The sequence below is a fragment of the Nannospalax galili genome, unplaced genomic scaffold, assembly GCF_000622305.1.
Source record: "Nannospalax galili isolate Female #2095 unplaced genomic scaffold, S.galili_v1.0 scaffold578, whole genome shotgun sequence".
Classification (NCBI taxonomy): Eukaryota; Metazoa; Chordata; class Mammalia; order Rodentia; family Spalacidae; genus Nannospalax; species Nannospalax galili.
This window is the reverse complement of record NW_008342282.1, coordinates 1,303,233-1,321,092: the sequence shown is the minus strand read 5'-3', so window position 1 is coordinate 1,321,092 and position 17,860 is coordinate 1,303,233. Positions and strand designations below refer to the sequence as shown.

The following is a 17,860-nucleotide window of genomic DNA, read 5'->3' as shown; positions in this document are numbered from 1 at the left end:
TTTCAGTTTATCTAATGTTGTTTAAAATTGCCATATAAACTTCTTTAAAATTAGTATTTTTCTCTATGTGGTTTACTATTATGATACTTATTCATGCAGGTATTATTTACTGAGAAGTCCTCTAGATGCTGTTTTATATTATTTCTCCTTAAAAATACACATTTTTCCTCACTATTACAGCTAAGTGGATTCTCTGTATTGTTGAACTTTCCCCTGATTTTATAAACACTTCTCTGAGAAAGTACACTCTAAGTTCCAAACAATTAACTTGCAAAAAAGCTTTTGGAACCAAGCGACAAGTGAAGGAATTTTTCCTTTGTATTAGTGTTCTTTGCTTTCTGAATATTCTTATATGTATAAAAGTTTTGTCAATAACCACATAGTACAATGAAATGGTTTCTGAAGCTAATCAGGTCATTTTAAGAAGACATCACTTGGGAATTTAGGTTATTTTGTTAATTTTCAGAACTGTACAGGGGCTGGGCTTGGTGAAGCACACCTTTAATCCCAGCATCTGGGAGGTAAAGGCAGGAGGATCTCTGTGAGATCTAGGTCAGCCTGGTCTACATAAAGAGTTCCAGGCCAGGTAGGGCTACAAGGAGGCCCTGTCTAATCCCAACAAACAAACAAACAAAACTGTGTAGGAAATATTAGCATTGTCTCACAGCCTGAGATGAAGCAGTAAACTATTAAAGTATTAGTAGTTAACCACATGCATTCAAATACCAGTATATTATGGATTTGAAAATGCCCATGCAGAGGATGTCCCCAGTTAGATGTGGCATTTATAATTTTTAGAAAATGATATTTGTCTTTTAGTAGTTCCCCCATTAAGATTCATTAATTTCTGAGTCAAACCTGTAATTATAATTCAGTTTGAATATGGTCTAGTATATATTTAGCAAATTTAATAATTTTTTTCTTACAAAAATGCAATCTTTCTGGCTTTGGAAGTTATCTAGAATGACAGGAAAGTATCCTTCAAAGAGCTGAAGATGCATAAATAGATTTAAAATTTGTCTTTCAGTTGTCTGAGTTGGGACTTGTAGGGAGAGTTAGGACAGCAGTATTCCCTAAACGGTAGATGTTAAAATGAGTGTTATTTCTTTCTAATTTTGTATGTGTGTGGATGTACATTTCTGTATGTATATTTACATGTGTGAGGGCACATACACGTGTGTGGATGTGTGTGGAGCTCATCGTTTTGGCTAGCTTTGCTCTGGGGAATCCCTGTCTCTGCCTTTTATGTACTGGGGGGGGGGCACCAATATTTGACATTTATATGGATGCTGGGGATCCAAATGTCAATCCTCACACTTGATGGTGAGCACTTTATCCACTGAACCTTCTCCCTAGTCCATTTCTAATCTTTTAAAAATATAAAATATAGTTTTCCTTTTGAAGTACAAGAGACCTCAGATTTTACTTTTCCATTCCTTCTAGTTGCTTATGCTTTAATTTCTTCTCCAGTCACCCATTTTGTAATTCTGTGATCCTTTTTTCAAGTTACCTGAACTATGCCTCAGTTTCCACACCCATAAAAGGGCCAAAAAGAATACTATCTCATGGTGCCGTTTTAAACTATGGTTTAGAATAGTTCCTAAAACAGAGTGTGTGTTCTGTAAAACCTAGTTACTTTTGTTTACTTAACATGTATTGTACACTAAACAATACTGTACACTCCACAGGGCAGAAATAGCCAAGAACAATAAATCATACAGATTTTATTTTTTTTTTTTGCCTGCATTTATGTATGTGCACCATGTGCATTCCTGGTATCCACAGAGCCCAGAAAAGGGTGTCAGATCCCCTGGAACTAGAGTTACAGAGGCTTGTAAGCTGCCTTGCTAGTGCTGGGAACCAACCCCTGGTCCTCTGCAAGAGTAGTCAGTGCTCTTAACCACTGAGCCATCTGTTGAGCCCCCATTATTTTTATATTTTATACAGCCTTTCTGGTGAAAGTAAAAGCAAGGGATATGAATGGGGCATTAAAGTGCCAAGGTGCCAACACTGGAGTGTGCTGACTAGGTACAAGGAACAGGGCACAGGACAGAGGACAGTGTGTAACAGAGTGATAGGGGAGGAAACTACAGGGGCCGAGGGTGGGAAGAGAACAGCTATGGAGCTCCCTGCTGGCCTGGTCAGAGGCTGGATGCGACAGGAAATCCCTGCAGGGCTGTGACTGAGCAGGGCCAGCAGCTGGGGAATCCCAGAGGAACCTGCTGCACTACAACCTGAGACCACAGCTGGTGGTGGCGGGGAGGAAACCATCCAGCACACTGCTTCAGTCTTCATGTTCTCAAAGATTTCCCTCTTACTGGTGTTCACTGACACCTACTAGACACTGGACTGGGCCACTGCACAGATATTATCTCTTACTCTGAAGCTGCAGACCTCATATAAAAACAAATAACATGAGGATATTAAAACTCTGAGAAAATGAGTTTTGAAGTTTCTAAAATTACTCTTTCCTTATAGAAGTATCCTTCTTTTTGACATTTGGATGTGACACTGTGGTATACTAATGTGTCATGCCCACTCATAACAATCCTAAGATGCATTCAGCCTATGGACAACAGGTTGTACATGCCTGATACAAACTCTGTATAAAAGATCACTACCTTAATCAACTGACTGGCACTTCTGCAAATCTATCCTATCTGATAGAAATGTCACCGATTCTTTGTAGTTACTTCACTATGCCAATCTCTTATTAAAATAGCTACCTGTCAGATACAGGAGTGGCTTCAGTGTGCCATAGCAAAAATCAGCAATAACTCTATAGCACACTGTCTCTTTCCCAGGGAAGGAGAACATAGGCAAGTAGTCATCTGGGATGAACAAAGGATCTAGGACAGTGAAGGACACTTCATTTTTTAAAAGATTTACTTATTATTTTTATTATTTATGTGTATGAGTGTATTGCCTGCATGTGTGTAAGTGTGTCCACATCGTGCAGTGCCTGCAGAGTTCAGAAGAGGGTGTTGGATCTCCTGGAACTGGAGTTACAGATAGTTGTTAGATGCCATGTGGGTGCTGGGAACCAAAGGTCCTCTGTAAGAGCCATCTCTCCAGCCCAGGACACTTAATTTTTAAAGTAAATTGGAAAGTTCATATGAGATACTGTTAACTATTACATTACCTTAATTTTGTATAACTCAATGAAATTAAAAAGTAAACAAACCCTTTGAAGATGAAGGTGAACGTGATTAAGAATTCTCAAGTTTATGTCTTTTCTGAGTCTAGGCAATCCTATTATGAAATACTTGCCTTCCCTTGCCACCAAATCCATGTTTCTACCTGAATTCTGGCACTCCACCTCACAACAAAGCTTAGATTTTCCCTGAGCACCCTAAAGCAGGACAGATAATGGGCTATGGGTTTCTTCCTCTTTCTGATTTTGGAGAAATGAGAAGACATGTTAAACTCCTACCCTTGTCCTTGCAAGAATACGCCATGGAATCGACTGCTGGGGAGTCATGCTTATTCCCTAAATGGGCAACAGAATGGGGAAAAAAGCCATTTCCCAATTACCTTGTTCACTCCACTCACATTAGGAGAGGAAATTCCAGAGGGCCAATCCTCCCGTAAAAATCCTTCAGTTTAGTTTAATTATGAGCCCCGCACATAAAGCGTCCTAAGACATCTACGTCAGGCCCCGACCACTGCTCTCAGCAGAGAGAGGCAGGGAGACCTTTCACTACTGAGCAGATAGGGAGGCATGCTTTTGTGAGTTGAAAACATGGTTGAAAATTCAATTTAACTGAACACCAGGCCACTGTGCTTCTTGTAAATGAACATCATTTTGCTACTAATTTTGTGCTATTTTACCTTTCATTAAAAAAAGTAATTTAAGTTAAACTCAGCTGAACAGCAAAAAGCTCTTGATATTTTGGAACAATTACTTTGACGGGAGCCCTTGACAGTTAAATGACTCCGCTAAATGAATGTTATAGAAGACACATAATGATTTTTAGTGAAATATTGAATTTAACCACAAATGAGGAAAACCTAGTCATAAGCACTACAGTATATTTGAATAATAACATCTTGCTTATGAATCTCAGTGGATTCTATAATTTCTAATAATCATGCAATCAACTAGTTAGCTAGTGGGTGTGTTTCCTATCTTGATATTTTCTCTTCATTTTTGGTTTATACTTTTTTTTTAAATCTAAGAAACCTGTAAGAAGATTTCAGTCAGTACTGGCAATAATTTCCCCTTACATGGATACAGTATCTTACAGTTAGGAAATTAATGAGATGCTGCTTCACAACTGAAGACCTCCTCTTCCCTTCCCCTTTTGCTCAATAGGATTCTTTCACAAAGTAAAAACTCAGCGAAAGCCATGAACACGACGCTGCCTGAGAACGTGAGAATTCACTGGATGCCAGTGTTTCCTGCATCTGTGGGACCTAATCTTCCTTTTCTTATTTTATGGATTGAATGTGAGATAGCATCAAGGTTTTTTACATGTTTTCTCATGACTAACAACTGAAATATGTACTGAAATAATAAAACTGGTACTGTTCAATTTCCTTTTTAAATTCAATTCCAATATAAGTGAGAGAGACCTGGTGATGGTGAAATCTGACTTATTATAAAATTCTGTTTCCTGGAGATGAAGAGGAGCTGGAAACCTCAGTAGATACAAACCATGTGGGTGGAGACATTTGGCCTGAAGAAATGAGTCAGAAAAACAGGAATGTTCTTTATCTTGTTTGTCTGGCAAGTTGGGGTGCAAAATGGATGCTAAGCAATACGGAGCTGTATTACGTGGATTTCCATACACTGGGAGCAGTGGCATGCCCTGATTACTCTAAGTAAGTGAGCTTCTACTTCTAAGTTCCCACTGCCCCTTGTATTCCTCCTTCATCAGAAATTGTGTATTTACAAGCCTTCCTTTTTCTGGATCCTCACTTCCTAAAACTAGGGAGTGTCTTCATCTTGCATCTCCTAACATTTCTGAGCCACCATAAACTGTTTACTTAAATGTGCTATAAAAAAATATCTTTTCACATCCTTCAGTCAGTAGTAAACTACACGGAAATGTCTAGATCATTTAAAGACCTGATACTAAAGAAAAGTCCAGCTATGCACCAAATGGACCAAAGCAGCATTATCCAGAACTCTACTACTCAGTGTGTGGTCTATAGATCAGCAACGTGAACATGACCCAGGAGTTTTATGCAAGCAGAATCTTAAGTCCCACTTCAGACCCCAAGTCGAAATTTGGATGACAACCAGACCTCCAGGTGTCCTCATGTACAACAAAGTTTAAGAAGTGTTTAGGAATAATCTATAAAAGTATGACATCTGAAGAAGTCATGTTGCTTGAAATGGAGAAGCCAGGCCATGGCATTGTGATTAATGCAGAGGTCTGCTGAGAAAGTTTTAGAGTTCTCGCAGGACAGTGCTCACAGGTGAGAAAGTAGTTCCCCTGGAACTCTTGCTAGATACTTCTTTACACATTCCTGTCTAAAGATACAGCTGCTCCCAATAATTGTCTTTTCTCCTTGGTGCAAAGCGAGTTTTATCGTCAGCATGCTGACATTTGCAGGAGTTTTGGCTTTCTCCACTAAAAAATGTGGATGATTGAAAGGATATTGCTGACACCTGAATAAGAAATCCAATGACTCCAAGTTATGTAAATTTAATTATTTCCTTTAATTTTTTCAGGAATCTTTTCTTTCCCCAAGCTTTAGAAAAGTCCTGGCAATTTTCATTTAAAAGAAATACAAGTCAGCAGTGGTTCACTGAACAAGCTGACACGCAATTTCATAGGGGGAGAGATGCTGTGTCTTTAATCTAATTTGGGTTCTCAATTCCCAGCTAATGTATCTAGGGATCATGATGCATGCATTTACAAGGAGACATCTGTAACGCAGAGTCCAGCTCTGCAATTCTCTGAAACATGGGTTAAAAAAAATGAGCCTGGGTTCTTGCAGCTGCCCTACAATGTAATAAATCTTTATATACTCACAGATGTAGAAATACTCTCGGCCTGGCCTGAATTCAAATCCTAGAGAAAAGGGAGTGAAGAGCTGGAATTTTTCAGAGAACTTCAGTGGTCCATTTGGAGAGTGAGGTCGGTTACATTCCCATCTCTTGAACCCTTTGGAAGTATGGTCGCAGGCACTGTAGCCATCAAAGTTCACCATGTAGAGGACATAGCGTTCAGTCTTATCTTCTGGGACAGAGTCCTCATAGTGAGGGCAGAAAACATCCAGGTAGTCATTGATACAGACATCAATATGGTAGTCACCCCTCTGGAATCTGTTGGAAGAAGAACAAAATGATAGGAGAATTCATAGAGGGATGTCTTTCTGTTTGTAAGCAACACTTGAACCTTTCAGTAATAAGATTTACAATGAAAAATTATCATTGAATATTCTTATAACTTGGAGCATGATTAGAAATATTACAAACTCCAGTGTGCGCATGCACACACACACACACACACACACACACACACACACACACACACACACCCTATAAGTACCACATTGTCCACTTCGAATCAATCTTACAAAACTCTGCCTTTTCTGTTTTAACTAATACCCCATTCTATCAGCTGAAAAGTATTATTTCACAGGATGCAGTGATATGAGAAACAGTAATTGTATGGATACAAGTTTTTCAATCTAAAATCATGATGGGAAATCTTAAAAAAAAAACCTTTGTTTTTAGCTAGCAAAGAAATTCTTCCCTAAGCCCTCAGAAAGGTTCATCATAAAACTGTGCTGCTGTTGAAATACAACACTCATAAAGTCCTATAATCTTCAAGCCGGACAGTCAGTCTCACATGAACACTTCCCAGTGATGATGAGCCAGTCAATTCCATTTTTGGACATCTCTAAATGTTAGACACTTTCTTCCTATATTGAGCATAAATCTGCTTCTGTGTAATTTCTATCCACTGATCTTACTTCTACTGCCTGGAGTTACAACGAGCAAATCTAATTCCTCTTCCACGAGGTAGTCCATAAAACATTTAGAGATGTCAGCTGTGTCTTTCTGTAGTGTAGCCTCCTTTCCCCAGACATGAAAATCCTGGTTCCTTTGGTGATCTCTAGGTAGGTTCCCAGACACCTTCTCAGTCTTGGGTCCCCCTCACGGCCTACAGCTTCCCAGTAAGTTCTTCAAATGTAGGATCTAAGCACAAATAAGACCTCCAGCAGTGTGGGACCAATGTTAACCCTAGTGGAAATAGACTACCTTTGTTCTCAGTGCTAAATATTCTTTGACAAAGCTGAGATTCCTTTCTCAGAGACAAAATACTGTTTAAAGAAAAAAAGTGGAGGCACTACTCATTGAGTAAGTAGACCTGGACTTAAGGGTTGGATCTGCTGAGTGGAAATCACAAATCATCCAGAACATCCCTTTCCTTACATATAAGTTCAGATAACAATGAGTCTAACTTGCTGGTCTCTCATGGCTTCTTAAGTCTCAAATGAAAAAGGATATGAAGAGCACCTTCAGGATTAAAAAAGTACCAATATATGCAAGAGAAATAAGGAAAGGTTATCAGAATATTCAGTTAAGATTTGCAAATAGAGGGGCATTTCTTAAAAAAAAAAACCCAAGTATTTATTTCTTCATGTTGCTAATAATCATGGGTTTACCTTTTCTTCATTACTGGCAGACAATGATTTGTCAAGATGCAAGGAAAGACTGTTGCTTTTAAAAGATTTTTGAACATCAAGGTAACATCACTGCCAAAGTACAAAGAAAAGACACTGCAATGTTCAGATAAAAGGGTGCTGGGATATGAATCATCAGCACTCAGAGTAGCCTGACAGTTCTGGATGAGAGCCAGACAAGAGCCTCAGCAGAAGGCGATGCCCAGATGCACTTTGTACTATTATATTATTATTATAGATTTTAAAGATATCCAAGGGGGAAGTATTTTTCTTTCCCTAAGTGTCACTCATGTTAGCTTTTTACTAGAATTTGAAAGTGTTCAAAATTGAAAATAAAAATTAATACTGTCATTACCTGAACCCATTCTGTTATTCCTTTATTCTATCATCCTTTTATTCTATCTTTTAATCCTGTGAATGTTGCTAAAACTTTAGTAAAGCTAACTGTGATTTGCAAAGCCCTTCTACACTGGGTTGACTAGTAATCCCTTTGGACGATCTTATACTTTGTGTAAAGTAAGTAAATTATGGCATATCTATTTCAAACATGCAATTGCTCTAGCAATTAATATTCCTATTCTTCTATCAGTTGCTAAAGATTATAATTTATCATATTCACACCTCTCTTTCAGATCCTTCTTTGCTAGTCTGTTTTTTGAGACAGGATCTTAGGTATCCCAGATTTCCCTTGAACATTCTATGTAACTGAAGATGTCCTTGAACTCCAGATCCTCCTGTTTCCATCTCCTGAGGATAAAACAGGCTTGTCTTCTGTTTCAGATCTTTAATTTGTACAAATTTATTTATCAATGTGCATGACAAAGAATGGACAATATACACATTAAAAATAATGACTAATTGGAATTCATAAAGTGCTATATAATATACCCAAGAATAATCCAAAGAAAAGTTTAGGATTAGAATTTTTTCTTTCTTTTTTTGTGAGATATGGTCTCACTAGGTAGCCTGGCAGACTTGGAATTCAGTATGTAAACCAGGCTTGTCTCAAAGTCACAGAGATTCACCTGCCTCTGCCTCCTTGGAGCTAGGATTAAAGATGTGTGCCACCATGCCAGGCTAGGTAGGATTAATACACTTAAATCTACATCAAGTCAAGGTCTTCCGGGTATAAAGTGGCAGGGGCATTAGTGTGAAAAAGCACACAGGCATGACTAACATTATTGAATACCTATGTTACATCCATTATTTCAATTTTTAAATTTTTTATTTTTACTTTATGTGTGAGTGTTATATCTGCATGTATATAAGTGCACCTGTGTTGTACAGTGCCCGAAGGGGACAGAAGAGAACGTTGGATCCGCTGGAACTGGAGTTATAGATGGTTGTTATCTGCCATGTGAGTACTGAGATTCAAATCCAGGTCTTCTGCAAGAACAGCCAGTGCTTTTAACCACTGAGTCATCTCTCCAGCCCCTCATTATTTCAATTTAATGTTCATCACTGTCCCACAAAATATTCACTGTTGTTACATCCATTTAAAAACAAGGAAACTCAGATTAAGAAATCAAGTAATGGGCCCAATGTTCACAGCTAGTGAAAGGTAGGGGTAAAATTGAAACCAAAGCAGTCTGACCTCAAAACTAAAGCTTTTCATATTACACTTTATGGGAGATTAAATTGCTAACATCAAGTCTGTAGGTCTGCTCTGGATTCCCCAGAGGGACAATTCTCATTCTCAGTGGGGTTTCAGTTCTATCTTCCAGTTACTGATATAACAAGTTTTGCTACACCAGGATCTATTTGTGCTTTACACAGAGGAAATACATATAGTATGAAGTACTCCAAAGAACTGCTTTGAGTGGTTATAATTTGCTTTACTTTACCAATCAAGAAATAACATTCAGAGAGGATGTTATCCTCTTAGTTCAATTTTTCTCAGGATATAAGTAGTAGAGAGAGACAAAATCGGAACCCATGTCTTACATAATTGTGAAGCATAGTCTGTCTTCATGACAACAGTGGCCCCCAAACTTCACCATTTGTAGCTTGTTGTCTTCCCCTTCACACAATGGCACCCTCTTAAAATTGTAGGTACCGTCAGCCTACCTTAAGGTTACAATACCCTAGAACAAGCCCTGCTTCTCTTCCCTGCCTACTAGTTGATTCCAAACTCCTAAACAGAAAGCTGAGGGGGAGCGTCAGCATTCAAAATAAGCCTCAGATGGCAGAGTTAGCTCTTGACTCGTGCACATTATTCTAGCCTTTCACAGAATAAAGTGCTGTTAGGCTCAGCAGCCAGTCACATAAAGGGATCTTTTTCCATCAGGAAACAGCTTTCATGAGCTTTAGCTCATATTAAAGTGGAAATTCCCATCTAGAAAGAATGATTCTGCATGCCAATATTTACAGATGCCGTGGGTAACACAGCCATTGCTGTTATGGATTTGTAGAAATTTCTTCCTCCTTTCCCTTAATTTTACCCATTGTGTCTGTGGTTGTCACCTTTCTAAGGTCACTGTATCTTTTTAAAAACTATGATATCTAGCTGCATACCAATAAGGCAGCAAAAATTCCAATAGCATCTCCACTAAATTATCACAGTGGTTCACAATATGAAGACAAGCACAGTCACCACACTTAGGAAGGTGGTTTTCTTTGCATAAGCAGTCACCACCCCCACTGTTCTCACAATGCAAACGTCTCAGGAGCCAGAAACTTTTCACATGCACAGAAAGGGGCCCCTGCTCCTCACTGGGTTTGCTCAGGTCGATACAACATAGAATACTATTTTGCAACAAAAATACATCTTACACATCTTCAAAATTTGGCAGTAGACTGGTTGAGGATCAATGTCATGTATATTTCAAAAGGCCCATTTTTAGCTAATTAAGAATGAAATTCAGCATGGAAACTAAGCCCCTATAATCAACTTTAATATCAAGAATGAATTATAATCTTTATGGATAGTTGCGAAGATGTAGGCCACGTGCAACGTTAGATAATAAGCTTATGCTAGAGGCTGCTGATGGCAAAGTGACTGTTGAATTAGAGCTGGGAAGAAGGCCTCTAAATGCAGGTAAGTGGGTTCATCTCCATGTTTGCCTGACGACTTTTCATCATATTGCTAAATATAATTTTGATTATTAATTTAAAACCACTGTTAATATCTCTCCCCTTAGTTAACCTGTGCAGTAGAAATGTACCATGACTCAAATCTCAAAATTCAAATAAAATGAAGACAAGAGACAACAATTATCTTTTCATTTAGATCTCAACAATGTGCCCCCAACTTTTAAGTGAGGCAGAAACTAAAGAATCATTTGATGACATTAGTTAGCTTGAACCATAATGTCTCTGTTCTCTTAATGACTTTATTTCTTACCTCGGATTTCTGAAAAGTGGGACATCTAGTCCTCAGTACTCAGTACTTGGGTCTTTTATCAGCCAGGATTCTTTTGGTGCCTCTTTATTAAGGCAAATAGACATCGCCTAGCTGTCTTTGTCAGTGAGTGGTTTTCACGGCACTGACCTTACTTCTTTCTCTGCCATGTGCCCCTGTGTTGTGGAGACTGAATAGGGAAGAGACACAAGCAGCATCCTGGGTTTGGGCTTCAGTATGCTGAGGAGCAGCATCATAATCGTGCTCTGGCCACTTTCTACTGTAGCTTCCCTCTGCTCACTCTATCCTCACTTGCTAAAGCCAAAATACACTTCATTTTATTAGCTGGAAAGGAAGGGTATGCTGCATATTTAAATCGTTCTAAATTGGCCTTTAGCATATGTTGCTGGTACAGTAGAGAGCCCGCTTCCAGGGAACTATGTACTGAGGTATTTTATCAAGCACCTCCCGAATGAAATTGCTTTACTCCGTAAATATAGAAGCAGTATTACTGAAAGGAGACAGTGCCGTTAGAAGTTAGGAAGCTGAGAGGCACTCTTATCCCCCTTGGTGTAATGTCAAAGGATTCAATAATGAAGATGTGATTTCTCACCAACCAGATAGCTGATTACTACATTTTAAATGTATTTTAATCTGTCAAAAGGTGATTGTTTTAATATTCCTATTTGAACAGAACTCTGCTGTCACTTCTTTAATTACAAGGCAACCCAATGTATTACATTCTGAAACTGAACGAAAAGAAGGGTAATGATTTATGATCAAAGATTAAGCAAATTTATCAGCTCAGGGTTCCTCCCAAATTTTAAACTAAATCTAGAATGAATATATCTCGGCAGCACTGTCTTTCAATTCAAATGATTTAAAAGCTAATTACAGAATAAGATGTCACTGTTAACCAGAAGAATTCCTCATCTGTCCCAAAAGAGCCTAATGGGCCCTGTAAGAGACATGGACTTTGGTTTATAAATATGTTTCTGTGAGATGGGCAGGACTGCAGGCTCTGTTGTATAACATGCTTCTTCCTGTCTCCTTCTGTTCTTTCTTTCAGCCCAGAATGCAAGCCTTATGGATCCCCTATCCTAAATCTGAAGATGCTCCTTTTTCATTTTCCTACAGAGGTTAAAGCATAAAATATAAACAGCAAGTGAAACTTGGCATAGATAAATGACAGTAGCAGCACTGAGGGATGAACAAATATTTGTTTTGCTAATTTTAAACTTTTCCTCTCTCTCCTGGGCTAAAACACACTGATCTTTGGGATGCATTGGTAATCAGCTTTCACTCGTAGCTCTCAAGGGAGTCGAGGGATAGGCAGACCGTGACCAGATCTGCTGAGTTTGAAACTGAGGATGCCCAGAGCATCTAGTATGAGACTGTCCAATCCAGTTCTGCCAGGCTTTGTTGCAGAGTGATATCAACTAATATTCCAGAAGTGAAGACTTACAAACTGGAGGGGGGAAAACCTGCTCACAGATGAGTGTCAAGGATATGTCCTACTTGCTCTTTTGCAGACGAAAATCCTATAGTACATGCTACATATATACTGTACATGTATTCGTAATGTCTGCTACACTATATACCTTTTCATCCAATGAAGTATGAGATACTGATGAAATATTTACTATACAGATTTGAGTGCTATGTTGATCCATTCATGAAAGTTCCCCCCATAGTTCATATACATGAACTATAAATTCTGTGTCATGGCAGATTTACTTTGACTTCATTAACTGTTGGAATAGTAGTAAGATAAAATTTTCTAGCCAGATACAGGGTTCATCAGTAGCATAAAACACTAACCTGTCACTTCTTTCTGTGTCTCCGTATTACGTGTATACACTTTGAAAGTGGTTTAAAAATTCTACATCTAATATTAACTACCCATATCAAATGAGTGGAAAAGAATCTCAATAGCTTTTGCTTGTTGCTTTTCTGTTCTAAGTCGCATGGGTCTGAATGACTTAAAAATTCTATCTCCTGTGAGTAGCACCTGTTTCGAACACTAAATACACAGAATGTCTTCTTCTCCAGTGTTTTAACTCATTTAGAGTTTGTTTTATTAGCTTGACAGGAGTTTCAAAGGAAACAAAGCATTAAATTGGCCAGGCCTAAACAAGACTTTCCTTCAGAAAGGGACTGGGAGCTTTGGGTGACAGTCTAATTGCTTTTAAGCCCCCAATGAAGCCTGGGGCAGGGAGTGAGAGTGTGTCAGTGTCAACAGGCCAAGCAGCCAAGGAATTAACCAGGCAAAGACCTAACAGAGCCTACACATCACATATCATGGCAAATCGTTTTCAAAAGGGGATTTGAAACAAAAATAAAGAATTAACATCTGGCAATCAGTATAGTACTAACAAGGGTCACTTCATAAGCAGAGCAGACTCTTTCTCTCTAACTGCTAGTCAGCCGCTCTTGACAAAGGCAGACAGGGTACCCTAAGTTATCTGGAATTTTAGGTCTTCTCAAGTACATGGGACTGAGCACCTGCCACAAATACACAGTACCAAAAACAGATGCAGAACATCATCAACTAGTTAATACCATCACTGTCATAGGAGGAGACTGAAGAAATTATATTCAGGGGGTGTGTGGAAGTCTACCAAACAAATAAGTCACCTGCTAAACTGCTATCTTCCAAGAACCCCTTTGTAATCGCAGTAGGATGGAGTTACCCAGCAGAATTACAGACCATTCTTACATTCAAAAGTAATAACAAATAGCAATAATAAATCTCTACTTTTCTCAAGTCAAGAAGGGATTTTTTTAAAGTAATGATTTGATATTTCTTAAGTACTTGAAGTATAAACAGTAAAATACTTGTATGAGCTGATGATAACTTTTGGAAATTGTAATCTTCTGAGTTTCAGAATTGGCCCTGACTTTTCAATAACTGGGTTATCCAAGACCTAGATGGAATTAATCTCTATTAATTTATTGTTAAGCAAACAAAATACAATAAGTCAGAAGAAAGGAAATAGACATGTTTTATGGATCTCTTTTACTTTGACATTCATCAGACAAGGGGAAGTTTGTATGTCAAGGAATCATAACAGTGATATTAATGTCACATAAGATGTTTCAGGTTGTAAAACAGAAGCTGTTGCTATGCTATACAAGTTGGCATACAAGAGGCAACTACTTTCATGAGTCACTTAGGACCTTATGAGCAGCTGGATTAACCTGGGACTGGGAATGAGGTTAAGAAGTGAAAGAAAATGATGTCTGGAGTATCAGGAAATTAGATGGTGGCCACAGTCATAAAAAGCATTTAATTCACCAAGGAAAATATGTAGATTTAAGGGAAAACTAGGACTGGCATGTAGATCTCGTTTTTATATAATCTCCTTAAACATAGTGCTGTGCAGACTTATTTCAGCATCCCCAACACTTAACTCCCTATCCCCACACACTAGTCAGTGATAGATTTCCAAAGAAGGGACATTTGAACTGAAAAAGGTACATAAGAAAACAGAATACTACGTAGCTCTTATGCATTCTGGGTCCTAGCATCAAATTTTCAGAAAAGTTAAATGATATGATAAACAAAGGTCAAGATCAAGAAACTAACGGCAGACCACAAAATGGAAAATGATCATCAGGACTGTTGTCCAAGCAATGCTAGAAAATTATGTCTAGCCCAGTACACAACTTAAGTACCTAAGGCAGAGTGAAAGTTTCTCTCTTGTCATTAAGTCCTCTATTCAATTACCACTTATTGGGGTAATTAAACACTGGAAAGTGATGCCAGGCTAATTGTTAGATTATGATAATTACATGTCTTTGCTATGCTACAGCTGATCAAAATAAGATGTGGTCCCATGCACTTAGCTAAAGCTGCTCTGTAATCGTCAGACTTTGTACAGCACCAGGCCATTTATTACTAATTCACTGCAAATCAGGCAGAGAAGCTTATTATTTGTAAAGCTTCTTTTTTTTCTCCCCACACACAGTCTCCTGGAGCAAAACTCCCAAAAGGTTAAGCACAAACTGCTGCCTCTCATTGGCCCATTTCCATCTCAATTACACAGCTGAGCAGCAATAGGTGCCTCTATTTGAGAGGGTTCATCGGACTGCTTCACAAAACCCTACAGCCGCCTATCACACTGGCAGGAACAACACCCAAGACTCCCTTTCAGCCTTTGCCAGCCGCTGTTCTGCTCCGAGTTGTGTCTCGGTAACCAGGAGCTGGCAATACAGAGGAGCTTTGGGTTTGGAGCTCCCTTCAGCTCAGGTCAGGCCCAGAGCAGGCTGGGATATGCCCAGCGGGTTGCTGCACTTAGAAGGTGCCTTGGAGGATACCAACTGTATTTCCTCCTGCCTGACATCCAGTCTCTGTACCTCAACCCAGAGTGAGAAGAGAAAATCAAATTTCCTAGGAATCAGCCAGTCACCACCAAACAGTGACTCATCTTTGTAGATATAGACTAGAATTAATCTATTGTCCATGAGCTCCACCAGGACAGAGTGGCTGGCATGCCTGAGGATTAGAAACTTCCAGCCCTAGCTTAACCTTTCCAGGCCACTGAAGGAGGTAGGTGAACAGGCATTTGCTGCTCCTGCTTTGTGTTTATTCTGGGACTTCTTAAGCTCTCCCCTAAAACCGCCATCATCAGACCATGCTATATGCAAAGCAGGCACAGAGCCAAGTTAATAGCTTAGTAACCTACTACAAAATTCACATCATGCTATGTTTTCTAGAGAAATTGTTTCTTCTATTTTTTTATATAGTATTATGTATTTCATGTATTTGTTTCCACAGACTTCCCATGCTGAAAACCTAAGTCCCTTTATGGCTATATTTGGAGACAGGATCTCTATGAGGGTAATTAAAGTTAGAAAGAGGCATAAAAACAGAGCCCTGGTCCAATAGAATTAGTGTCCTTTTTAAGAGGAGACACCAGAGAGATTCCCTTTCTGCCATGGAAGAAAGGAACTGTCTACCAGTCAGAAAAATAACCCTCACCAACTCTTGCTGGATCTTCATCTTGGACTTTCAGCCTCCAGAACTGTGAGAAAATGAATTTTTGTTATTTAAGTTACCAAGTCTACAGTAGCCCGAGTGACTAATATTGTTTTTTTAACATTAAATTAACAGTACAAAGAAGGTAGAGTGGTTTTGAATTACATTACTGCCAGTGACTTTAGAGGTACAAAACAAATCAATAAAAAAATAACTAAGTAAAGATGCCCAGACAGGAAGGAAATGAGGGGTAAAGAGAGAGGAGTGCTATCCGCTGCTGGTGGCTCCCACAGCATCCTGCACATGGAGGACTCCATGTCCATTTGCTGTTCTGAGCAAATGGCTGGTCTGAGGAGAGAAGACACATTATTTTCCTAAGTAGGGATAGCTTCACCTCTGAAATTAACTCATGGCACGACAAAAATGATGGTATTATCACCCAGCAACATGTTATCCCAAGGTTTCAGCAAGGCTTGGGCCAGAGATGGAATGAAGGGTGTTAGAGAAAAGTCACATACTCCATTTTCTCTTCCTTGACCCTGGAAATTAAAACAGAATATGCTAACACCTTTCAAAAATCATAGCAAATGTGTCCTAAGAACAAAACAAACCACAAGCTACTTCTGTTAATATTAGAACATATGAAATTGCCTTTTTATGCACACATTAGCTGGTGGCCTGTAGCTTAAGACTGGGGAGCTGGGGAGCTGGGTACTATGTACTACAGGTCATCACATAAAAGTGGTTTTCCACTACTTACTATTATTATTTCCTCCCCACAGTCATTAAAAGGATATTCATTCATGCAGCTGAATCCTCTATTTACTTTTATAGCCTGGACCACAGAAAGATATATGCAAGAATAATGCAATATGTAAAATAAGAAATGAATTGCCTTATCCCAAGGAAACATAAGAGAAAGAAAGATATAAACAATTCATAACTAATTTGTAGAAACACATCTAAGTACCTGGGGGACTTAGTGCAATAGTATCTCTACTTACTTGAATGCTTGTCTGTCAGTGACAGTATAGTCAACGATTTTTCCCCTTCCACTTGTTTTGATAAACTCTGCTTTCAAAATATCTACCTTGGAAAGAACTATAGTTCAAAGCAAGTATACATGACCTTCCTCATGAACTTTCAGAATTTCGGGTATAGCGACAAGGTCTGAACAATCCACTTGTGTAGACTGCGAGTTTCAGACAGATGGTTAATGCCAAGACACAAGGATGATGAGAGAAAAGAGTTATAACAGGCACTCCATGCTGGGTGACAAGTCAGCACTGTGAGCTCTGAGAAGGCAGGGTCACAACTGGCTTTCCTTAACACTCAGCAGGCCAATCCCTGATCTCAAAGTTTCACTATGTGCACATTAACATTTTATTGCAATTCAAACTGTTCTTTTGGTTCAGAGAGAAAAACTTAGGATGAGCTACGCCTGGTCACAATCTCAGCACTGACGAGCTAGGTCAAGAAACAACAAAGGGGTTTTATGAAACCCATGGGAGATATTAAATAAGCCTGGAACTTAGCACAGAATCTGTGTCCAATATGAGGATAAATGTCACTGTATCTCATCACTCAATTTATTTAGAGAAAAGGGCAATTTCATTTGTTGATGTTTTAATTCAACATCTGGGTACTTACCTTGTACATGCCAAATATTTAATTAAAATCATAACCCATTTTGTATGCTTACAGGAGCTTGTATTTTTTTTTCCATTCTATAAATAAAACATAGACTGTAACTTTTAACCCTATCTCAGGAAAGAAGAGTGTAGGAACACAGGGAATGCACTTTGGTATACTCAAGTTTTCCGACTCAGAATAAATACCCTTACTTGAGAAAAATGATTCACAACTGGCAAAACCTAAGATCTACCCAAGATAAT

At 38.8% G+C, this 17,860-nt stretch overlaps 1 protein-coding gene across 2 annotated transcripts in view; it reads right to left on the bottom strand.

The window, feature by feature from the left end:
• Positions 1-17,860, bottom strand: part of Efna5 (ephrin A5) — a 285,109-nt gene that overhangs the window by 46,888 nt on the left and 220,361 nt on the right. For both annotated transcript variants that reach the window (XM_008838021.3, XM_008838022.3), the window contains exon 2: positions 5,985-6,277. In XM_008838021.3, the coding sequence (XP_008836243.1) occupies positions 5,985-6,277 (293 nt within the window). The remainder of the gene's footprint in view (positions 1-5,984; positions 6,278-17,860) is intronic.